The 25,755-nt window shown below is 37.9% G+C and overlaps 4 protein-coding genes across 8 annotated transcripts in view; 2 read left to right on the top strand and 2 right to left on the bottom strand.

Moving 5' to 3' along the window:
* si:ch211-230g15.5 (polyhomeotic-like protein 3) overlaps window positions 1–965 on the top strand; it is an 18,786-nt gene extending 17,821 nt beyond the window's left edge. For all 5 annotated transcript variants that reach the window (XM_051881966.1, XM_051881969.1, XM_051881967.1 and 2 more), the window contains one exon: window positions 1–965. This exon is cut by the window's left edge and continues 99 nt beyond it. In XM_051881966.1, coding sequence (XP_051737926.1) covers window positions 1–62 — 62 coding nt within the window. In that variant the 3' untranslated portion in view covers window positions 63–965.
* Window positions 966–1,696: 731 nt separating this feature from the next.
* Window positions 1,697–5,648, top strand: cldn11b (claudin 11b). Its single transcript, XM_051881964.1, has 3 exons — window positions 1,697–2,208; window positions 2,445–2,609; window positions 4,520–5,648. The coding sequence occupies exons 1-3, from the start codon at window positions 1,983–1,985 to the stop codon at window positions 4,777–4,779; spliced, it is 651 nt and encodes a 216-aa protein (XP_051737924.1). The 5' UTR covers window positions 1,697–1,982; the 3' UTR covers window positions 4,780–5,648.
* Window positions 5,586–13,194, bottom strand: slc7a14b (solute carrier family 7 member 14b). Its single transcript, XM_051881963.1, is given in 8 exon segments — window positions 5,586–6,922; window positions 9,005–9,855; window positions 10,606–10,814; window positions 11,372–11,518; window positions 11,632–11,769; window positions 11,771–11,850; window positions 11,948–12,184; window positions 12,723–13,194. Coding segments are annotated over 8 exon segments (2,274 nt in total). The 5' UTR covers window positions 13,021–13,194; the 3' UTR covers window positions 5,586–6,608.
* A 9,754-nt stretch (window positions 13,195–22,948) lies between these two features.
* Window positions 22,949–24,328, bottom strand: rpl22l1 (ribosomal protein L22-like 1). Its single transcript, XM_051882643.1, has 4 exons — window positions 24,200–24,328; window positions 23,756–23,860; window positions 23,284–23,405; window positions 22,949–23,212 (listed from the first exon to the last, which is right to left on the bottom strand). Exons 1-4 carry the CDS (start codon window positions 24,206–24,208, stop codon window positions 23,068–23,070), a joined length of 381 nt encoding a protein of 126 aa, XP_051738603.1. The 5' UTR covers window positions 24,209–24,328; the 3' UTR covers window positions 22,949–23,067.
* Window positions 24,329–25,755: the final 1,427 nt, after the last annotated feature.

Here is a 25,755-nt window from a genome sequence, read left to right as displayed (position 1 = left end):
AACTCGGCCCTGCTCTCAAAATATGCGCCCGCATCAACTCCCTGAAAGAAGGAGGAAGATAAAGAGAATGAAACAGAGACACAAAAGAAGCTAGGTATATCCTTGTGGACCATAAGAGCACTTGCCAATAGAATAGAGCCATTTTGTGCACTTTAATCTTCAGAGATTTATGCGATAATTTCATTGTTATGAGAAAGCTTACATGTATTTGCTTGAACTAAACTAGCAAAACCTTACAGTTCTTGTAAACTTAGCCTCTGTCTGAAAGCATGGTAGCAATATAATGGTCTCAGTCTGTGAGCGTTTTACAGGATGTATATTTAATCACAGTAGGAGGGAACTTCTAGCATCTCCTTTTTTTGTATGGGTAATCATGATCAGGGTCAATGATTTTATATTTTTGACTGAGAACAAAGGAGATCACTTCCTGTGTCAGCGCGGAGAGGTTCGACAAGGACGGAAGTGCTGTTATTGTGTGCATGTCCCATTGTATATATTTTCCTATCGTATTCCATACCATGTATACATGTATAACAATGCAGTGTTCTGTGTGTATAAATTTAAAAAAAAAAAATGTTTTGTGAAGGATTTGTAATATTTAATATATTTGTCTTCTAAGGCTCTAGAAAGTACAAATGCGAATCATTTCAAGTTTATAAACATTTTTAAAGGACGTTTGAGATACTGACATAAATGACATTTTGTGAAATATCCGCAGTGGTACTGTGTAAATCAGACAAACTGTCAAAGATTAAGACAAGAAGAAGGTACCCAAAGGCAATCGTTTTCAATCAAGGCAGTGAAAAGGTGCCTTTTTTATGAGACCTTATGAAACTACTGTAGGCATTTTGCTGAGGCAAACTATGTACTAGATTGTGTCATCAAGTGTTGTTTCTCATTGTTACATTACCTTTCTTGTGCCACTTTTGATTATTTAATTAAACCAACTACATTTTGTTATGAAACCTTGAATTGGTCATTTATTGTACTTTTTTTTTATTTAATTTTTTTCCCCCTCTTTTTGTGCTTTTTTAGGTGGCAATGTGGCTTAACCAACTTTGTGGGTTACCTTGATATGTTCACTACCATTCAAAAGTTTGGGGCCAGTAAGATTTATTATTTTTTTAATAAATTAATACTTTTATTCAGCAAAGGCACATTAAATTGATTACAAATGACAGTAAAGACTTCTATATTGTTACAAAAAAAACTATTTGAAATAAATTTTGTTCTTTTTACCTTTTTTTATATTTATCAAAGAATCCTGGGAAAAAAAAATGTATCATATATATATTAAATTTAAAACATCTTACTGACCCCAAACTAGTATGTATATGATGTATGTACATGATATTGTAGATCAAATATTCAAGCTGTATGTTTTCTCTGATTTAGTAAGGGCAGTTTCATTGAGCTTGGTATGCCATATAAAGCGCCCAGATATGTTCCTGATGTCAAAAATTTGTAATACCATTTAACCCGCTAGATGGCATCCACAACCAAAATGCTAATTTCATACTTCATCAGAAAGCGTCTTTTAGTTTTGATTGGCACAAAGTTCTGTTGTATTTTGTAAAATATTATCACGATTATTTAATTTGGGAATATGCCGAATAACTATAATACTGGGGGGGGGGGGGGGGGGGGGGGGGATATGAGCAGAAGAGACATATTAATGCTGTAATAAATCAAAGGATGTTATTCTCCAGGTTTTAAGGGAAGGCCATTGTGACGTATCTACCAAGGCTTTCTTCTGATTGGCTGAAAGCTCTGTTGGGCACGTCCACTATAAAAAGTAAATTTACCAAATGGATTGTTTTACAGTCCATACTCAAACTGTTAGTTTGCTAATCTTCTCCAGAATGCGTTTTATATAGGCTCCGTGATCTTTAAATAACTATTTATGTGTTTGTATGTTTTTGATTTGAAGAGTATATTTTAGTAAACACTTTCTTTGCGAACACATTTTACATTCAGTCAGAATGTCTCATAGCTGTCGTCTGCTTTGTGGTTTTTTAATGAGCTGCATCGGCTGGACTGGTATTATAATAGCGACCTCAACAAACGATTGGGTGGTGACCTGTAAGTACAACATGCACACCTGCAGGAAGATGGATGAGCTGGAGACCAAGGGCTTGTGGACAGAGTGCGTCATCTCTACTGCTCTCTATCACTGCATCTCACTCAACCAAATCCTCGATATACCAGGTGAGAACGAGTTCAACATTTTTTTTTTTTTTTTTAATCATTATTTTGTATGCAACATCACTCATGAATTAAAAACAATTCAACGTTTAGTTTAGTTGTTTTTCAAAAAATTTTTTACTGTTTTCCCAGAATATTATTTCTGGTATTTATAGTATTTTTAGTTATGTCGCATGAATTTTTAAAACAATGTAAAAGTTCGTGAATGATATTTTGATATTATGATATTTTGATTCAAGCTTACATCCAGACGTCTCGCGCTCTGATGGTCTCCGCCTCTCTGCTCGGACTGCCCGCTCTGGCGCTCGTGCTGTTGGCGATGCCCTGCGTCAAACTGAGCCAAGAGACCGAAGACACCAAACACAGACGAGCAGTCCTGGGAGGACTACTTATACTGTTCATATGTGAGTCTCTGTCTGTCTGCCTGCCTGTTTAAACAACTATTGGAATTTCAATGGCTATTTCTTAAAGGGATAGGTCACTCAAAACAATAATGTGCTGGTTGCTCTTGTATGAATGTGGACTGAGGGACTCAAGATTGGAAAGGAAACAAAACCAGCATAAAATATGAAATATAAAATTATCTTAAAAGTAGTTCACACGGTTTGTGCGCTGTATGCCAAGTCTTCTGGAATTATTGGATAACTTTCTTTGACGAATAGACCAAAAGTTATTATATATCCCACCTCTATTGGAATCGTTGAGTCAGTGAGTGAACTTGAGAACTGGATCGGTCCAATTGTGAAAAAATGAAGTAAATCAATTGATTCATTTAAAAAAAAAAAAAAAAAAGTCACTCACAAGAATGATTCATTCATGATATCACTACTTTGCTAATAAACTCTAATGCAAATACCAATTAATTAGGATTTCCAATTAATGGGGCATACATAAATAGTGTACTTTCATTTGGAAGTGAACTTTATTTTTTAAATATGTGGATTCAACATTTTAAACTATTTCCCATCAGTGACACTAAGCCTACACTTTTACAAAATAAATGTTGTATGCTTTCATAAAGAACCTTTAAAGGGTGAAAATTAAATTAAATTTCTGTCATTAATTACTCACCCTCACGTCATCCCAAACCCGCAAGACCTTCGTTCATCTTCGGAACACAAATTAAGATATTTTTGATGAAATCCAAGAGGTTTTTTATTCTCCATAGAAAGCAACAAAATTACCATATTCAAAGTCTTGAGAAATAGTAAAGATATGGTTAAAATAGTCGACGTGACTACAGTGGTTCAACCTTAACGTTATATAGGGACGAGATTACTTTTTGTGCACCAAAACAAAACTTCTGCGGCAACTACGCAACAGACTAACAGGGAAGAGGAAAAATTGTTGAATAAAGTCATTATTTTTGTTTTGCACACAAAAAGCATTCTCTTCGCTTCATAACATTAAGATTGAACCACTGTAGTCACATGGATTATTTTAACCATGTCTTTACTGCTTTTCTGGACCTTGAATGTGGTAATTTCATTGCTTTCTATGGGATATAAAAAATCTCATGGATTTCATCAAAAAATATCTTAATTTATGTTCCGAAGATGAACAAAGGTCTTATGGGTTTGGTACGACATGAGGATGAGTAATTAATGACAGAAATTTCATTTTTGTGTGAACTAACCCTTTAACATCCAAAGGTTCTTTATAGGAAAAAAAAAAAAAAAAACGTGCTTCAAATAATTAAAATGCACTTTCACTGAAAGGTTGTTGGGTTTTGGGGGTTTTTTTTTCAAAATTGTTCTTCTGTGGCTTTCCTGAAGAAAAAAAAAAAACTTAAACTTAACTTGTGTAAATTACTACACTTATTCAACCCCATCATTGTAAATGTAGCTTTTACCAAAACACATTTAACCGATTACAATTGTGTACCATTCCTAGTATAGTCATCATGACACATTCAAATGATCCAATTTCCTGTAAAGAACCCACTGGTGTATTACTCCAGAATCTAAAATGCAGTCATTCATTAAACTCTTGAAAATTTAGCAGTTCTAAGCAAAATTCTAGATGTTGTCCTGTGGTTGCTCACATCCTCCCTGAAATCATGCTTTCAACATACAGGGCTGAAAATGTCCTTGACTGAAGTAACTATAAAACATCCAGATTTCCTACATCCTGTTAGAGTGGGAAGAGCCAGTCATGGTCAACTGTCTGGTCCATTTTTACAGGTGTTTTGGGCTGGTTTGCAATTCTGCAAACAAAAAATAAAACTCCTAATCTTATGCTTGTAAGTCAGTCTCTCCATGATTACGGTGCTGTCATTATGAAGATCATTATAGTGTCTTTCCTTTCGTTTCAGCTCTGTGCGGGATAGTGTCAACGGTATGGTTCCCCATTGGAGTGCTACATGAGGACGGCCTGATGTCATTTGGATTCTCCCTGTATGCTGGCTGGGTCGGTTCAGCCCTCTGTTTTTTTGGCAGCTCGATGATGATTTGTTGCTCAAGGGGTGACAGCCCAACTCAGAATCCTGAAAACCGCTACTACTACTCAAAACACAGTGGAGTAACCAACTCCGGCCCTCCTATTAACAGCCATGCCAAGAGCGCACATGTGTGAGACACACTGGATAAGACGAGCTTACCTCAAGATTTGGACACACACACACACACATATGCAAGCTCACACACACCAATGAAATATGTGAAGAATTTGTTTTCCACTGCCATGGTTTGACTGCAAACATGTGATTTGGAGGAAGCAGAGAATTCAGTGGAAACTTGTGCTCGCAGACGTTTGAACATTATAGGCTTTGTTTGAACAGACATGAAATTAATCCAAAGGGAAACAGTTCTTTCTTCCCTAGGCATGTTTTTTCATAGATGGTTGTGATTCAAACTATTCACACAGTATTCATTTTGCTCCTATATTGTATTTGTGACATTATTTTAACATGTTCTTTACTTCATAAGTTTATAAGCTTATACTGTAAGTTCATGCAGACATTTAGGAAAGCATGTACACCCAGATAGACAGATGGACAGGAAACCTGTGTGGTAAAATGACCAGATGTCATCTGCACTGTTTTCCTGGAGAGCATCTCAGCATCCTGCACACAACCTCCTAGGAAATCACCATTTGAAGTTTGAGAAAAAATATATGCAACAGGAAACAGGAGTCATTTTTCAGACCTCATATCGTCGGTGATTGATTTATTGTGATAATGTATTATTTTATGCGTTCTTTGGGAGTTTGAGGACGTAATATTTCCACTATGTTATGCATGCTGAGTTTGTTGAGTGATTTGTTCAAAATCATCATGCCGTCTCCTGATTTAATGTGTCTGAATGAAAACATGAACCCACAAAATATTCTTTTTAAAATGCAAATCATTATTGGCAGATGATGACACAAAAAAGACATCATTTGTGCTTGTAAAATATATTTTTTAATATTTCATTTTAAATATATTTGTATATTCTCCTCAATCATTTAACTCTTGATCTCTGTGTATATACATGTGTTCTGAATCAGAATGATTTTACACACATAGCTGTAGGGAAGAAATGTAAATATCCCTGTGCAAACCTAAACAAGGGTGAAACCACAAGAGCAAGACATTTCTACAAACCAACATAGAAAGAATTTGATATCGATGTCGCAAAATATTTTGAGAACTATTAAGCTTTCACAGGGAGCCAATCATAATATTTCCCCTTGAAATTCAAGGGAGTGCTTGAGATTTTAGATCAAACACAGCTGTGAAGATGATGTAAGGTGAAAAGTCCACTCAATGCATCTTTAGGAGGGTTTCTGCTCATGTAGTAACAACTTGCATTGGTTTTTGCTTTAAAGAGATTTTTTATATGGAGAGCAAGTAATATCTCAAAGTAAAAGAGTACTGTACGAATTTAAATCCAACACTGAAACGGCAGCTCACATCGGAAAAGACATTATATTTAATTTTAGAAGTATAACATTAAGAAGGGGTTATTTAAAGGCACTTATGAAGCCTCAAAAAACTGGTCTAAACATCCCTCTAGATAAGTCACTTATCTATCACAAGGTGCAAATGCATTTAACAACCTGTTTAAAAACAAATATTTTTCACAAAGAAATACACTCAAAAACTAGTGAGACATGATTAACAACACTATCAATCCTAGAAAATCCATCAGTGACTGATTTTGTCAAGTAGAATGTGTTCCTGGATTACAATATCAGGGTACTAACCCTAACCGTTTAACTACCCAACCAGTTTCATGAGTTGTTTTACACCAGCATCACTTGTTTAGCATTAGTTTTGTCTTTTTGGACAAAAATATTTTTTACATTTATTTTGTCATGTTATACTTATTTACATTTTGATCCAGGAACATATTCTGTTTGGAAAAATCATGGTCACCCAAATCCAACCTCTATTGCAACAACAGTTTAGTCTATATTGCTCACTCCGGTGAATACTCTTCATTGACCAGCTCCTCAAAGCCTTTATTGGTCCTGCCTTTGCTTCTGTAATTGTTACTGTTGGATGGTCTCTGTTCATCATGCTGCTGGTAATGATAGCCACGTTCCTCAGCCGCCCAGCCCTGGTACTGTCCCTCCTCTTCATCCTCATGAGGAGGGAGCTCTTCATCAACATTGAAGCTGTCATCGACCTCTGTGTCATACCTCTGGTAAGAGCTGGCATGAGCCGCTTCCTCTCTAGCGCTGAGTTCCAGGGAGCTGTTCCACATCCCATAGCTAAAATAGATCAGCACACCTGTAGGGCCAAGAGATAGGATAAGGTAAGGCCTGTTTACAACAAGGACAAGAACTAGAATGATAAATTTTAACTATTATTCTGATTATATGAGAATAGCGAAGACCAGGGCTTGACATTAACACCCGCCAACCCGCCAAATGCGGGTGGATTTTAGAAGTGGCGTGTAAGGCAGTCACACCTACTAGCCGAGCTGAATTTTTAAACTAGCATCTGAAATAATAAACTACGTACAGTGTAGTGTTGTCAAAAATATCGATTTTTCGATACATATCGATACTGAAATTTCTGAAACGCTTCCAATACTCATTTTCCGCAGAATAGATACACGATACCAGCTGCGCTTTCTCGCTCTCTCATCTCTCTGACAGCGAGTTGACACACAACTCCGCCTTCCCTCACTCACTAGTTTCATTTGCTCCGATGAATATTGTTGGTGTTATAGGGCTTGAATTTTGACGTGGGATTGCACGTTTACTGCTTTTAAACAGTCAAATACACACAAAATAACATCAAAATGCTAGTCTTGGCAAATATTCACGTAAACACAGTCAGTTAAGTGAACATAAAAAGCATGTGTAACAACCCCGCTAAGAATTTTACATTTTCAGAACATCCCCACTGGTGTTTATATTTTGAAGACTTTTGTCATCATGCAGAAATTATTCAGACAGCATCATGTAAACACACACAGACATCAAGATTCAGTGTATGAACCTCAACAATGGTGACAAAATTTTCAGATAAATTCTGAGCATCACAAAACAAGCTACTAAAAATGTTCTGGTTTTTTGTCACCATTGTTGAGGTTCATATGCTGATTCATGATGTCTGCGTGAGTCTGAAGACTCTGCTCAAAACTCTGTATAATGAACTTTAAAAAAAAGAAAAACTCACAATAAAAGAAAAAACAAGTTAACACACTCAGACTCCGGAGAGAATCAGTGATTCTGGACACTCCATGATGATTGAATCACCATCATTAAACAAACAAACTCATCTGATAAAAATTTTTCTTACAATTTTTGCTGTAACAAGCAGGTTTTGGAAACACAGATGAAGCTGCCAGAGAAAATCTAACATTAAAATATCAAGAACCAAGAGCTCATCTAAAGCAAACACTCACCTCCATAACGGTGACTTCAAACTTTATTATTTTCTTTATTATTTTCCCAGAATGTTCAGAGACGGTCACGATGTGGAGTTCTTTTAAGGGTTGGGGGACATTATTTGCTGGACCTTCAGGGAACATTCAGGACGTTCTGGGAATGTTTAGGCAACTATTTTTATAGGACGTTCTGTTAACTTCCAAATGTCCTCTTTGTAACGTTCTCACACAACCATAAAATAACCAAAATAGAACGTCCCCCTAAAGTCATATCTGAAACGTTACTCAATGACCAACAGGGAACCGTGTGGGAACATTCTGTTAATGTCCCAAATGCCCTCTTTGTAACGTTCTTATGTGACCATAAAATAACCAAAATCGAACGTCCCCCTAAAGTCATATAAGGAACCTTGAACTGCAGCACTTTCATTACCAGAAGAGGACGTTTTTGGAACGTCCCGAATGTTCTGTAAAGGTTCGGAATTTTCGTCACCTTTTAGAGAACCTAATATGCCTGCTGCCAAATTGTGAGATAATATTAAAAACATCTATATTCCAGTTTTTCCCCATGGTATCAATGTAAAAATTGTGGCCAGTAAAAATGCTGAGTGGCTAGTAACTTTGGAAAACCACTAGCCACAGTGGCTGGTGAGCAAAACAGTTAATGTCAAGCCCTGGCGGTAACGATAATGGCACAGAGGAGCGATATCGTTGGAATCACTTTTCTTCCAGATGATGAATAATAAAAACATTAACAGTCAATTGGAATCCATTCGACTTTAAAGAGCTTGAGCATTTAAAGCAGCAGATGAGATATCTTCAGTATGTGGTTATTATAAACAGTATCATATATTGGTGTGGATGCTAATATAGTTATCGTTATAGTTATCTTTATAGTCATCGTTCTTGGTTTGAATTGGCCTTTACAGATGATTGGGAATATATGGAGTATATGAAGAGAAGACCTGGCCTACCTAGTGAGCACCACACCACAAAGCGCACCCAGGTGATGCTGGATAGTTTGAGCATGAGGTAAATGTTCACCAGCATGGCAGCTATGGGCACAAAGGGCACACAGGGCGCCATGTAAGGCAGCTTTTTAGGGTTCTCAGGTTGCCGAAGAATAATAACAACCAAAGTAACCATGAGGATAATTATAGTCATTATAAAAGGCAATATTGCCCAGCGGGCTCCTCCTGAAACTCGTTCGAAGCCATAGATGACGAGCGTCCATAGAAAGAAGGTCAAGATGAAGAAAAGGAGGACGCAGGAAGTAACAGTACGTCCTGTTGCAGGAGTGGGCTTATCGCCCACGTTCGGCAGGCCCAATCGCATCCGTATAGTGTAATACTGAGACCCCAATACGCGTTTCAAGAGACTATCGGAGTCGTCCGCCTCGATGCCATTCTCTCCAACGCCGAAGCCAGAACTGTCCGACTGGTACCCCCCAGAATCTGACTTTTCGATCAGCGTTTCATCGTCTCCTTTGGAGGGAAGGTTCTTGGCCCCACAGGGGTTGTCGGCATACCCTTCTCCACAAGGTGAGTTCATGTACTTCTCACTAGCTGCCATCATTTCCTCTTTCCTCTTCCGTTCTTCCTCTTCCTCCTCTGTGAGGAAACTGGTGAAGCCATCTCTATCGGGCTGATATCGCAGAAGCAGCACACACACTGACACCAGCGTGTAGGCCAGCAGCGTGCCGATGGACATCATCTCAATCAGGTCTCTCAGACTCACCAGGAGAGCCAACAGAGCAGCCAGAGACCCAGATACAGCACAGGCCACCATGGGGGTCTCTGTGTGGGGACTCACAAAGGACAGGAACCTGGCATACACACAAGCAAACTTGGGATGAAATTCCAGTAAAAATAAGCATATGAGCATAACAAGAAGAAAAGAAAGGACTGCACACATATTAAAGACTTTATATTACCCAAGATGGTGCAAGTGGGAGAAACTGTAACATGCAATATGGCGGCTCTAGTAATAGAAGTCCCACCTTCTAAATAAAACAGGCAATTGCCAATAGAGTGCATTAGTGAGGTGTTCGTTCCAGAATAATATTTTCCATTCTCTTTCCCATAAGTCTTTTTTAAAGCATTATAAGCCATTAACCAAGCCAACGAGCTATGAGGTAAATGGCGATTCCAAGTTTCTGTTCGTTTTGTTGTTCGTGTTAACCCCGCCCCCAGCCCCTGACGCAAGCGGTTCTTACTTTTAGACTAGTAATGTTTTGGTGCTACTTACAAACCACTTTTTTCTGGTTCAGAGCTGGTTCTTTGGGTGTCGAAAGACAAAGAACTGATTTGAAACTAGGCTCTGGCTCTGAACCAGCACTCAAACTGCCTTGGTGGAAAAGTGTACACAACAACATAGTGTCGGCTCAGATCCGGCCCACATCTGGTACATGTGGATTACACGCGGACCAAATGTGGGCCGGATCTGGGCCGACACTATGTTGCTGTCAGGGTAGGAGTTGGATGGGATAGGCCTTGCATGCCTGAAGTAACTGCACGGAGGCATTGCAAATATGGCTGCCGAGTGAACTGACTTCCCTTGAAAGGGACTCATGTACCTGAAGAGCAGACCATCTCCCGCCATGGCGTAGATGACTCTGGGCATTGGGAACAGAGATCCCAGCAGGCTGACAGTGAGTCCTGCAACAGCACCCATGGCTACAATATACTTCCCTGCCAGGAAGCCATGATCGGCAAACATTTCCATGAGCGGGGCATCTCCATCAATCAGGTTAAATGGCACTAACAATGTCAGAATCACACTCACCTAAGACATATAAACAGGAAAAATGGTTATTATTTGGCAGTTTGTCAAAACAATACATGAAATGTCCTCTAGAAAACATTCTCATTCCAGATTTCATTTATAGGTGTGGCTGTGGATGGATGCTGTAGGATGATTCATCCAATTCCATTGTACAGTAAGAAAACACATGTGACTCGTTGAATCTGTCTCGGGAGGGTAAAAGAAAATCACTTTCAGATTAATATTTGAAAAAGGATGAGCTCTAGGGATAAGGACTGGGCCTCTGGAGTGAGAAGACTTAAATAAATTACAGTCCAGCTCTGAAGTGCTTGAATGATTCATTGAATTGTGTGAATGTGCAATGTAAGCTGGAATACTCGCATGCAGTGTCTGTCCTTTAAATATTCCATATAGCAAATATCTATCTATCTATCTAGATACAGTACAAATATCATAGAACAGTAACAATATCATATTTGGTAAACTTGTTAAAAATTTATGACTGTGTTAAACATAATGAATTAACATCCTAAATTCACAGTTTAGTACTGGTGTATGAGAGGAGTCACTGTACTCACAGAGACGTATGCCGTGAGGCAGGTGATGAGAGAGGCTGTTATGGCATATGGAATGGAAGTGTCCGGACTCTTGGCCTCTTCTCCTGTGGTGGCGATAATATCAAAGCCAATGAAGGCGTAGAAACAGGTTGCAGCTCCTTGCATGACCTACAGAGTGCACAATATTTGTTGATCTCTATAGTAGGTAATTTTGCCAAACATCACATTCAATAAAGACAAATAGAGTAATGCATTTTCTCCCCTACAGTTGAGATTCTTACCCCTGACCAGCCATAGGGCAGAAACCTCCCATCCTCCCAGTTGGCTCCAGAAAGGAAAAACAGTCCGGCAATCACCATGAAGACCCACACGATCAAGTTAATAACATTCAGCACATTATTGAAGCTCACAGAGTTTTTTCACCCCTAAACCCACAATCACCGTCACCACCATAGCGATCAGTAAAGCTAGCAGGTCTGGATAAGATTCCTCTCCTTTACCTGATATGAGATGCATGGAGAAACAAATGAGCTGTATGATGAACATCAACCACACAGGCAAATTGTTCAACATCACATTACTATGAAAGACACTCACCCAGGCCATTCAACGTTCCAAGATGGTTGATCATGTAGCGGCTGATGGTGTGATTGGCTAAAGAGTCAAACATGCTGCTCAGTGCACTGGCCCCTGCTGCTGTACCAATCAGATACTCCAAAATGAGATTCCAGCCAATGAAAAAGGCCACAAATTCTCCCACTGTGACATAACTGTACGTGTAGGCAGAGCCTGTTGTTTTAGGCACTCTCACTCCAAATTCGGCATAGCAGACCCCTGTGTGAAAATCTGAAATTAGCTGTTTGACAAGTACATTATAGAGCAATAGACTTAAAGAAGTAACGATTTTTGAATTTTGATTTTTTTTTGGACATGACTTTTGGACAAGATTTGATTCAGATGGACCTGTTTTTTGCACTGACAAGTCTCAGTCTTGGGGTTAGGATCTGGTCTAGAACTGGGTCTTCATGGGTCTGGTTAACTTTTAATGATCAATTTTTTTAAATAAAATACTTTGTCAAATCACAACTGCTAAAGGCCAGCTGAGAGACCCCATAAAGCTGTGAGTTCATGAACTTTAGACTTACATGTAAAGAATTTGATCTAAATAAAGCAATGAAAACCTCAACACAGCTGCCTGTCATTACAGACAGAGGTGGGGTCATCTCACAGCCATCAGGGCACATATGAAAAAACATAAAATATATTCAATTGTAAAGGTGACTGGAAAGATGAGAGGCCTATTTATATTAGAGCACCAGCAGTGATTTTTTGACACTCTAAACTGCATAAATTGCTAGCCATAAAGTCTCACCTGACAGAATGGACGCCAAAGCTGCAATGATGAAGGACAAGATCACTCCAGGTCCTGCCATTTCCTTAGCAACAAGCCCAGCAACCACATACATGCCAGTGCCCACGCAGCTGCCCACCCCGAGTGACACCAGATCCACTGTAGTGAGCACACGGGCAAGTCTGGTGCCATGCAAGTCATCTGGGCCCTCCTGCATGGAGTCCACAGGTTTAGTGCGCAGGATTCGTGAGTGGAGTCCATACCAGGACGACTCCCACTCAATTCTCCTGGGGTCCAGTTTAGCAAAAACAGCACTCATCCTCCACAACAGGAAGACTCGGATGAAAGAAGGGTGAGGTTTGTCCTCTCTTATGTGACAGTGTCACCTCCCAAATCTCTCGTTCCAGGTGTTTCCTCTAAACTTGTCTTGTACGACTGTCTCCTGCTTTATTCTTTGCTCCCTTCTCTCTTTCTCTCTCTCTCTTTCTCTCTCTCTCTCTCTCTCGCACAGTCTCAGAGAGGATCCATGAGCCGATCAATCAACATAGTGCTCTATATTGAATCAGCAATGACTTCCTACAAAAAAGAAAAGCATGCAAATCACATATCATCCACGGATAATGAAACTAAGAAAACACAGTGACATCAGGTTGGGTTTAATACGGCAGAGAAACATGTATAATAGTCGAACAATAGAAAGTGTCCCTGCATTCATTTAGGTGAAATGTTGCTATGGTGGCACATCTCATTAAACTTGCAGATTAGCATATGAAGAGGATCAGATTTCCAGTGGACATTGATATACTAATAGAGAGAACAATGTGAGCAGAATGTCATATTTCAGCCAGGAGAAACAGTGCAGAAGTCTGTAAATAGAATAAAATTGTTGCTTTAGGATATAAATGTTGATATAAGATTGACAGTTCACTGTTACTGGAACAGACAAGCATGTAAAAACAATTGTTTAAAATGTTGCCAGCTAATATAATGATCAAAACAGTTCTTTCCTAAAATATAATAGAAGATATATAATTTTAAATGATATACTTGTACTGCAATATACTGTATATATACAATGTTGGGGAAAGTTACTTTTAAAAGTAATGCATTAAAATATTGCGTTACTCCCTCAAAAAGTAACTAATTGTGTTAGTTACTTTTTCCTTTTATGGAAAGTATACTACTTTTGCGTTACTTTTTCTCATCTGGGCTAGGCTGCTTGTTTGTTTGTTTTATAACAACAAAAAAGTGCTATTTGGGCAAATGTAAAGGCCTTTTGCACTTACTCCCGATTTCTCTCACATGCGGACAGGAGAGCTGTCAGTCAATAAATAGTAAAATTAAGTAACTTGCGTTACTTATTAGAAAAAGTAACTCAGATATTTTATTGTAAATTTAAAAGTAATGCATTACTTACCTAGTTACTTGAAAAAAAGTAATCTGATTACGTAACTTGCAGTAGGCTACTTGTAATGCGTTACCCCAACACTGTATAGACCTTATGCGCCAGAGAAACGTGCGCGCAGCCATCTTTAGAAATTTGCCTTTGAACTTCCGTTTTTGCGGTAGCTCTGTATATTTCTATTGCATTGCTGTCAAAAAATAATTAGCTGGTGAACTGGATTTACTTATTGTAGAGTTAACAAAAGTTATTATGAACATTGTAATGTTTAAAGCATATGTCTTAACAAATATAAGTAGACCAGGAAGATTGTAAAACAAACAGTTCATTCATAAATACGAAAGATCGCTGTGGAAATATATACAGTCAAAAGACAACGAGCGCAGCGCTGAAAAGGGGTTAAATACAGTAGATATCAATATAATATCAAATTTGGTATATGTGTCAGAAAATTTAGTGTTAAACAATATTTAAGATGAGCCTCAAATATCCCACTGTTTTGGAAATCCGTGTTCCCAATAACATATTTTAGAGATTAGCATAATACTAAAATGTGGATTTACTTTAGAAATGGTCATGAGTTTTTCCATTTTTCCATAACTACAGTTTTTTCTAATGTTTGTTTCCTAACATTTCCATTACTGTCATCATTTCACCATACTACTTTCTGTCGTCTATCTGCATGAAGCCATTTCATGAACCGTCATATTTGATGTTAATCTCACCATCTACTTCTATCCACCATGTACCTCAAGGCCTTCTTTTGTTTTTCCCTGCACTGATAGCATCACCACACAGTGCTATCTTGTTTCTTTCAATCTAATGCAGGCCTGCCGCTCACTGAGACAAGCTACAGTTGCCATCACAGATCTGCTGGATCTGCCTGTTGGTAATTACCAGTCCCACTGCTCTGTCAGAGCCTGCAGGCTCTGTTTCATACAACCTGACAATATCTCAGCTGTTATCAAAACACACGGCGAACTGACACACAGCTGACAGTGATTTACCAGATGATGTCAGATATATACGGAGGGAAGTTATATCCACATTATCTGTGAAGTTTGATAGAGAGAGAATGAGAGTGAGAGACCAGACGTAAAACACTCTCAGGAGTCTCCGTAATAGTGCCATATAATAATAGACATTATAATTATATTGTGGTCTGAGTAACCCATTCACTTTCCTGTTTCTGTTTCACCTTCCGGAATTGAGTCAATAACTGGAAATTGAATATAAGATATAAAATAGAATGAATGCCAGGTCATAAAAGACAGATATATCTACCCAATCAACATTTCTGAACACAAATATAAACTATATTGTAAACATACAAAACAATACATACCCAATATGGCCACAGCTTATAGACAAATATAAAAGATAAAGGCCGGCTCTCATCTTCTCTGTGTGGAAATGATTCACAAAGTCTTGAAAGGGATCTGTGATTACATTTGGTCCTGACAAAAGAACTGATGTCATCAGACTCCAGAGCAAAGGATTTAAATAGATTATGAGGAAGAGGTGAGATGAATGGCATTATATATATGGAGAGAAGCCAGACATCAGTGCAGTCACAGTTTCACAAAGCTTCAGCTAAACACTGTTCCCTAAAACATAAACAATACTGATGTCAAAGTTGTGCCGAATTTCGACCCCCTGCCAGATTATTAACCCCGTAGTATTGGTAGGTTTAGGAGAAGGTGGGTGTGTGTGGGGGGGGGGGGGGGGGGCCTGTCACTCGAAAGTGAAAATTTGTCGTCAAATTGAAGAAATAGTAAAGCACTTCATATGAATCGCATATGGAGTTTAGCTTTTTGGTGCTGATGTGTAAATCATACCCTAAAAAGACTAAAGACTAAAGCTGCACGTTGCTTTTCAGTCGGGCGTTTTTACTGCATTTTTTTGTGAAAGTGGCTAATGACACTTAACCTCTGTGGAAAAAGACATAAACAAACTACAGAAGATTTAGCATACGTAAAACACTATTAAAGCAGCTATAGATGATTAAATACAGGCATACGTTAGAACGAAATAATCAATGATAATGCAGTATGCAAATAAATGCAAGAAAGCAGACCAATTGTAACTCAATATGCAAATGTTGATGGTGCCGATGGATGTCAGCTAGATTTTACATTCTAAACAATGTCAAATGTAATTCCTGAGAGATTTTGAAACTTAAAGGGATAGTTCACCCAAAAATGAAAAATTCTGTCATCATTTACTCATTCTCAAGTTGTTCTAAACCTGTATAAATTTCTTTGTACTGCTGTACACAAATGAAAGATATTTGGAATATTGGAGTATTTTCCTACTATGGTTGACTACCATAGTAGAAAAAAAATACTAAAAATACTACGAGATCTGTTTGGTTACAAACATTCTTCTAAATATCTTCTTTTGTGTTCAGCAGAACAAAGAAATTTATACAGGTTTGGAACAACTTGAGTGGGAGTAAATGATGACAGAATTTTCATTTTTGTGTGAACTATCCCTTTAAATCTTTGAATTTCTTAAAGCTTGTAAAGTCTCAAATTGTGCACGTTAAGCATTTGAGCTGAATTTATGCCTTATATAAGCACTGAAATTAAATTTGTTTATCCTGGCTGTTTTTTCAGCACCTTGGTCAGTTCCATTGTCGTACAGCTATCGTGACAACGTGCAATGACGCTCCTAATAATAGTAAAGTATGGTTCCCTTAGCCTCAGCTTACTGGAATAAAATCTGGGATAATGCACTTAAAGTACAGATTTAACATTAACATTTACCTCTAAAATAATCCTCAGATTTATTATTTCCCTCTTGCTGTTTCTCTTAATCCAAAATATCTAGAGTATGCATGATCTAATTTGGATCCACTAAGTTATTTAAGTTGTGCAACCTGTAACCTTTCCATATATAATATTGATGAGTCTTCTGTGGATTGTCAAGGGAGAGCTGAAAGTGCTATACTGAGCTGAGCCATAAATGAATTGCTCTTAAAACAGACATAGCAAATACAACTCTCTCCAACCCGAGCCAAAGTAAAGCCTGCAACTACTCTGTCCACTCTAAAACAAATATCTCTAGAGTTCTCTTGCTCTGTGAAACAGAAATACAGGTGTCCAGTTTCAAATCAAAAACATTTTTTCCTTGGCAGAAAAGGAGCAAAAACTCACCAGTGGGGATTTTACACTGTATGCTCCATTATATCCATGCAGTGGTACAGGAGGAATCCAGGCAAAGCTTGTAGAGACAGCCAGGGACATAATGCGGAGACATTGTGAATTATTTAGGCTCTTCTCCGTGTGATCAGAGGAGAGTTCATTATTAAAAGATGTGTCCGCCATTCAACAGCTGCCTATAATGGAGCTCCCCGGACCCTTTTAGATTGTCATATCCTGTTAGGTCAATGTGGGGTACACACTTTACATTTCCCTGATGAGATTGATGGTATTACAATAAATATATAAAGATAAATATAAGATACATTCCAATGTGGGTCATGATGGTGCACAAAAGCACAAGATGATTCACAAAATAAGGAAAGCAGGGATTTTTAAACATTAGAAACATTACTGGACATCATACTGATCCACAAAATCAGAGAACAGACAGCCTGTATACTATACAGTTAATCAAATAAACTTGTTGCAGCACATTCATTGTTGTCTGAGAAGTAAATAAGAGCACTGACAAATTCAGCTGTTGGCAGACTGAATAGCATTTCCAAAAAGACATGTGTTCTGAAAAGACACAAAGCCATCAGTTTCATTATTATTGTAGTATTGCATGTCTATTGCATTTAATTCATTTTTAATTGCTCTGCCACTCAACTTCAATGGCTGAGGTTCAAGTGGATCTCAGGTTCCGCGGGAAACAAAAGTATCGTCATGGCGACTGAATGCCAGAATGCAGCAAGTGTTTGCTACGGTCGCAGCTCTCAGTGCAACAGTAACACCATATTTCCCATGCGAATTAATGTCAAACTTAGTTTCTAAGCATAAGATTTGTCACCAGAATTAGTCATAAATGCAATGAAATTCCATTAAATGCATGTTGGCTATATGTAACTCTTTTAGTTCACTGACAAAAATGTGTTGGAATCACACAGTTTATTTATGTACAGGTTTCACATTGAATCAGGCCAGAAATAGGCTACTTAATGCACGTGCGTGAACGCTGCCATGTAAGCACGTTTCCGTTCGGGTTCCCCCCCAATGCAACGACGCGCGAAAAAGGCATATAAAACTTAAAGGGATAGTTCACCCAAAAATGAAAATTCTGTCATCATTTATTCACCCTCAAGTTGTTCCAAACATGTATGATTTTTTTTTTCTTCTACTGAACACAAAAGAAGATATTTTGAAGAATGTCGATAACCATTGACTTCCAACTTTGGTTACCCATATTCTTCAAAATATCTTATTTTGTGTTCAGCAGAAGAAAAAATCATACAGGTTTGGAACAACCTGGGTGAACTATGCCTTTAAGCCTTCTGTCATTATGCTTCTACTAGACTCATCTCTTCAATTTGCAAACTAATTCAACTTGCATTAAAGAGCAAACTGTGAAGTATGGTTGCAAGAAATATTCAAAGAGGTCTTACTATATGAGTCATCGGTGCTATAACTATTGCTCAACTAACTACATCATAACCAAAATGCATACCAAATGCACTATGCACTAATGGGATGTCAAAGAACATATTCCACCTGATAAGAATGAAAGAACACACATTTCTTCTGAAAACAATTATGGCTTTGGTACGAATGTATCTGCAAAGAAAATACAAAAAGAGATTACACTATCAAATAACCTTATTTTCTTTCCTTCTTATTTAGCTAATTTGTCATGAGACAGAAACATATAACAATACAAAATCATTGAGTTAGAACATACTTGACTCCCCCCAAAAAACATTGTGCTCTGTAAAATGTGACAAAATTGGTTTTGGCTGTGCAATATTTTCTTTCAAATATTTCCTTTACATGGCCTTCACTCCCACATCCAAACCTTGTCAGATGTGAATTTAGACACATTTTATAGCTTCTGCACTCTGACTTGTTGACACACAGCAGTATCTGCTATTCCACAATTTCTGTGAAAACTGCAGGATCACAGAGATAACATTTTTAGTGGCTGGATTTTCCCCCCTTAGAAAAACTTCTGAAGAATGGCTCTTGCATGGCATTTCTTTAGAACAAACCTGAATCTTTGCCCACTAGGCCAGGTCAGTGGAACAATACTTTGGGGAAATGATTATTGTTGACACTAACTCAACTTGTCAGAGTTTATTTAACTTTGAAAGGAGACAAAAAGCGCCTGTTTAAACGTTTTTTTAAAAAAAAAAAAAAACGTGCACAGCGGTACAGTTAACTTTAAATTTAGACAAACCAAATAGATCTTTGATGACATCTGGTGGATATAAACGGATATGTTAAGTGTGAACGAGTATGTGGCTTTCCAACGAGACGAATCCTGAGCATTGACTGTAAAAATCAGGGTGCGAATTTTGGGGGAGTTGACCGCCCTAAAGAAGGCTTGATCCCCCTGAAGGACGTCAAAACAAGATGTCGGGGGTCATAGAAAGTCTTACTGTAAAATGAAGCTTTACCTCCCTTAAGAAAATTAACCATGGTTTTTACGGAAAAAACAAACAAACATGGCTTTTGTAATTATTCCATGGTAACCACGAACTAACCATGGTTTAACTACAAAAACCATAGTTTAACTATGGTTTTGTTGTGATTATACAAATGGTAGTCAATAGGCCTATGCCAAAAAAAAAAAAACATGGTTAATTTTCGTAAGGGTTGTAACTATGAAGATAGCTCTGATCGGTTTTAAATCGTATTTTTTCCCCACAGAAAACAACGTAAAAGAGGCGTAATGCAGAGGTGTGCTAAGAAATATTCGGGATATAGGCATATAGTGCACCCCCGACCCCCTCTGATGACCATAATTCACACCCTAGTAAAAAGTAAGAATCGACTCATGAATATTAATTAATCAGGTTACGTGACTGGACACTCTATGAAGTTTCCAATCAACGTCAACATACGCTAATTAACATTCATGGGCTACAAGGAACGCTGTGAATCTATTAAGCTGAATCCTCATGTTTTCATCAAATCATATATGTGACACATCTGAACAAAATACAAAATGAATGGCAGTATTTGCCATGCTTTGGAAATCGCTCGCGAGCAGCGAACTGTTGCTATGGTTGCCTCCTCAGACTAACTCGATTTCTGACTAATCAAATTTTATATCGTAAACGAAACGTTTAAGATACCTGTTGTATATGTATAACGTACTTTTAAGACTTTTGTTTATTCTGACTCTAAGATTTAACCTGAAAAAAAAAAATACAAAAAGTGTTTTGTAAACAATGGTTAAGCGATTTTATTAGGATACACGTACCCTCTTGTAGCTAAGCTTAGGAAACGATGAAGTTTTCATATATTTTGCATTTTCGTTCTGACATAATTTCACCATTTTAAGCTTTCTCACAAAGAAAACTGATGATAACATACATGCCACATAATGTGATTTAATCACAGAGGAAAAGACTGCTGAGGTGTTTTACATGCACTGTTTAATCACATTGAACGATATAACAGATAAATTAGTTTTCTCACATCCATCATGTCTTTAATTTGCAGCTATTTATCACATTGCATATTAGTTTCAGTGAAAAAACTCCATCAACACTGCTTGGTTGCACATGATCAGATTGGTCCAAGCAGCTATCTGTCTCATTGTAAGGTTTTATAAATTTAGATGCCTTTTCAAAGTTTGTTTGCTGTGCAACTCACATCTTCTTTGTTTCTCTGCAGATATGTGGACTGAAAAGAATAAAAGGATGGTTTGTTTTTGTGTAAGGAGCTGGTGCGGTGCATGCCTCTCTTTGGCCGTGAGGGCATCCCTCCATCTCTCGGTGAAGCAGTATGACTGTGGCATTGAACTCGGGCCCGTTTCAAAATGATCTCCTCGCGTTTGTGCTTCTCAAAGTGCATGTTCCTGCCCAAAGAATTGGTGTGTTTTCTGAGTAAGCTGGATGATAAATAGGTGGATTTTGCAAGGCAGCATGAATGTTCTGAAACCTTCCAGGGACGAGCCAAGCCCGGCCTCAACGAGGAGCTTGTAGAGCTTCCAGACAAATGTCTTCCATTCTTTTTCCTGTTATTCTGGGGGCTGTGTGGCGCATATAGGGGACTTTGCAAGGCCACGGCATGCAGTGGACTGGGATAGCGATACACTTCCATGCCCTGGTGACCTGGAAGGTCAGAACGGTAAGTGGGTTGCAGGACCACTTTGGGCTGAAGTATGTCTGAAACATCTGGCCAGTGTGAGTCTGGATACAGATCCGCCACAGATCGGAAACCATCCTCAGGAATCGCCTCATCGGAGAAATGGGATTGAACTCCTCTATGCTCTTGCAATAAAATAGGACGGTGCCTCAGAGTTTCCCCACCTGTGAAACATTCTCTCTCTCCAAAAGAGCTGTATTTTAAGGAGGCCAAAGAGGCGGAGAGGGAGCTGACAGTATCGTCACTGTCAGAGGGGGTAAAAACATCCCCAAAATTGCTGTCACAAAAACCCGAGCTTGCTCTTGACTGACTTTCCATGTGTGAGTGAAGTTCTTGGTGATGCCAGCTGCTTTTCATCAGGCACTGGTGATGAAGCAGGTCCTCAGATGAATGACTGGAACATGACCAAAGTCCTCTGGATTTTCCAGCCTCATGAACGGCCTCCTCCGAAAAACTGCGCCTGAGCTTTAGTCGGAAAGAGTCTTTATCCACCCAGTAATGATGTTGTCCTTGCTGGATATTTGTTGAAGTTGAATCTTCAGAATCAGCTTCGGTTTTTCCCAGGGCCGTCTCCACCATTGCTTTATGTCTGACTCTCAGAACCTCCAACTCCAGCAGCCCTGCCAAAGTAGCACGAAATCGCTCTCTGATACGTTTCCTCCCTGTGCTGGTCCATGGCGTCACTTCAGGCTCTTCTCTGTGCAGAGCGGTGGTTAACATCCTGGCTGAAGGCTCCAAATCAGGCTGCCTTTCACAGTGTAGGTCTTTATAGTAAAGTCGCTCATATCAATGCAAATACATTTAATTCCAGACCTTTCTATTGGTCTACCTCTGTCTATTGATAAGATTTTCACTAACCTTTGACCTTAGGTGAAGAATATGTTCGAGATAAAACTTAATGCTATCAATGTGAGATTAAACTTTAGAAGGTGACAAGTTTAACTGCCAACTAAGGTTAACTAAGATCAATATCACTGCAAGTGATAGCTGTGGCTTTTTGTTAATATTTTTGTCACTGTGAGTACTTTTGCTGTCCATGTATTATGTAAAATTAATTTAATATTTAATTTTGTAACACATTTAAAGAGGTCAAATGAGAAATCATATTTAAAATATTTTAACGCAGCACACAACTCATATAACCAAAAATGCTTTTTGATAAATCAGTTTTTGTATATATTATGTTTTGTATATATTGCTTTCTTCTACCTATAGTTAAATCAATCAGTTGAAAATGGCCTGTAATCCTATTCCTAAAGATTAAAGTAACAGTACGTTGTTTCACCATTTCCTGATGCTATTAAAAATGAAAACATCAAGGTGCTCTGTAGTCTTTAACTTCTAATACTGTTGTTGTATCTCTTTATTCATTCAAATACACTCAAGGGATTGTTACTACTGTAATTATTAACAAGTAGTTTAATCATCATTGCACTCTACTTTATCAAACACCACCAGCTTGTTAATAAATCTTATTTAATGCTTACACTTGCTCCACCTTGATTTACAATCAAGCCCATTACATACAATTGAAAAAACAAGACACTCAATTTCTGTGTGTATCTTTTTATTTACAATCAGATATCAAAACATGTAATCCTGCATTTGAAGATGTGACAGCTTATACAGGACCTTGATACACCCATCAAACATATTTCAAGACAGAGCTTTATTCATCGGCATCAGATTCTTCATCATCTTGGCTGATCTGGAAGTAGCGCAGCTCATAGCTTTCCTTATCAGAAGCCACCACCCTCAGCCAGTCTCGCAGGTTGTTCTTCTTCAAGTACTTCTTTGTGAGGTACTTAAGATACCTGAGGAACATGGGGTTGTTAGTATATAGACAATAATAAACAACAGAATCTGTTGATGTAACAAATCTCACCTTTTAGAGAACTGCTTCTCTGATGTGACATTGATCTTGTTCTTCTGACGCACAATTTGCACTACATTTCCCAGGTTGCCTGTTTTGCCATTAACCTTCACCTTCTCTTTCAGAAAGGTTTCCTGTTAGTAATAAAACAGCATGACCACTAGGGAAGAGAACCCTAGGCATTTAACTAGGGAAGGGAACCCTAGTTATGACACACCATTAGTGATGAAACTACCTGCACACAATTTATTATATTTATAATATTGTTTTAATTTAAGTATGCAAGGTTAAAGGATATTTGGATCAGAAATTAATAGATTTTAAATAAATGTAATTGAAGTGTACAGATCTAACAGAAACAAGTAAAACATTAAGTTGATCATCTAGCCAAAAATACATTGAGTATAATAAGTCTTTTACATGCCCATAAGAACCCTGACAATCACATAAGTTGTGTTTATTATTTTTTTTTAATACAACTTACAAAGTTGGCAGAGTCGAGAATCCCATCCTCCACAGGGTGAGTACAGTCCAGGGTGAACTTCCAGCAAGCACCCTTTTTATTCTTTTTCACAACAGTCTGCCTTTTCTAAAGAAACATATGAATACATTTTATAAATAAAGTTGAACTTAATGTTAACATTTGCTTTATAAACTCAGTCGTGAATTAACACATTATGAAATGCACTACTGTAATTCTCTGTCATAATCAAATACATTTATGTTTGAATTCATGTCATGCTAAAGTGCTCATCCACGTGTCTGCCAATAGTACGTCAAAATAATGAATGAATATATTATTCCATTGCAAAAACTAACTCTGGGTGACATATTACATTCAAATTTAACATATCTGATATTTTGTTCACACAAAACAAAAAATAAAATGCATTTAACACTAAAAAACCGGTCTCCGATCAACACATACCGGTGCCATCTTGGTGAGGTTGGCTTGAAAGAGGAAGTGCCTTGTGTCCGCGCAAGAGTTCACGAAATTTCTCGTATTTGATTGGCTGCCGGTTTGGTGCAGGTCCTCAAATTACTTTTAATAGGTACTCTCTTTAGAGCCTGATTACAATTCATATAAAATCATGTTACGATAAATGCTGTTTGAACTACGTTATAATGACCATAATGTCTGTATCAGTTAGCGTATGTACTAGCATAGCCGATTAGCGACATCCAATTTGTGAACGATCGTTCTTTAGAGTCGGATCTTTTGAATTAATCAGGCTGAACCGCTTCACAAAACCGATCTGAACAATTCGAAATGAACTGGTCTGACTTTCACTCTCTGAGCGGTTCTCGAGTCAAGTAAAACCATTTGATGTGAACCGAGGATTTTACTTTATTAGCACATGTATTATATATGCCACACTGGGGAAGTAATAACATAATTTTGTCTGACGGAAAAGAATCAGTTTTTTGGAACCGGTTCTTTGAAACGAACTGTTCGATTCGCATGGAAAGAGTTAATGTTTTTCCAATATCTTAAAATTATTGTATACAAAACGACTATAAGATTTTAATAATATATTGCTATTCCGTTTCAACATGCAAATCACTTACCATTTAATCGAGTTGATTTTATTTCGGCTTCTATTTCGTGCAATCTCTAGTAGTATTGATTATACGTAGGCTACCTACTTCATGGCTCTGTAGTCATTAATGTATTTGGACAATCCCGTTTAACATACAATGAACATGCAATATATCTTGCATGCTTTGTTTTGGTGATTTCCCCATCTGACTTTCATTATTTAAACATTTCCCATGTATACCCACTCAAGAGTTAGAAGGCAGAGACTGGCCTACTAAGAAATCATGACTCATCCTTACATCATTGTGCAGACATATCAAGACAAACTTGGGTGAGGCCTCAGCAGACACAATGGGTACAACCTGATTTGCCAGTTATTAGGCAGATTTCAAATCTTGAACAAACTTAAATAGTCACATAAAGATTCCTGTTTGTTTGGTTAAATTTTTAATGTCACTCAGCTACACGACAGCAAAATTTGAAATTAATCCATTTGAAAAATTCATGTAAATACATAACTGAACATATGAGAAAGCGCTCACTAGGAGCCAGTTGATTGATGAAGTTTGTGTGTTTGAATATACTGCAATGCCACATGTCTCCAAGACTTAAGTGCAACACTTTCATTGAGTCAGTGTTGTCTGGGCATCCAGCCATGAGTGGGAAATGAGCGTTTGGCTCCACCCATGCAGAGGATTTGGCAGCCCAACCCAACAAAGCTTTGTCTTTCCTTCCCAGTTATGGTCCATGTCCTCACTTTCTAAAATTATGTCCCATGCCATTTATATAAGTTCTTAAACCTTAAATTTAGCATTTAAAACCATACAACAGACATTAAGGAATACACATAATATATACACATGAATGTATATTATTGTACTGTCTTAGTTCAAGAACATAAACATCGCATGTTGTGCTACTGAACACTTAGGTGATGTACCTAA

This window comes from Ctenopharyngodon idella, chromosome 23 (genome assembly GCF_019924925.1).
Source record: "Ctenopharyngodon idella isolate HZGC_01 chromosome 23, HZGC01, whole genome shotgun sequence".
Lineage (NCBI taxonomy): Eukaryota > Metazoa > Chordata > Actinopteri > Cypriniformes > Xenocyprididae > Ctenopharyngodon > Ctenopharyngodon idella.
The sequence above is the reverse complement of the archived record's forward strand: the minus strand, read 5'-3'. Positions and strand labels throughout refer to the sequence as shown.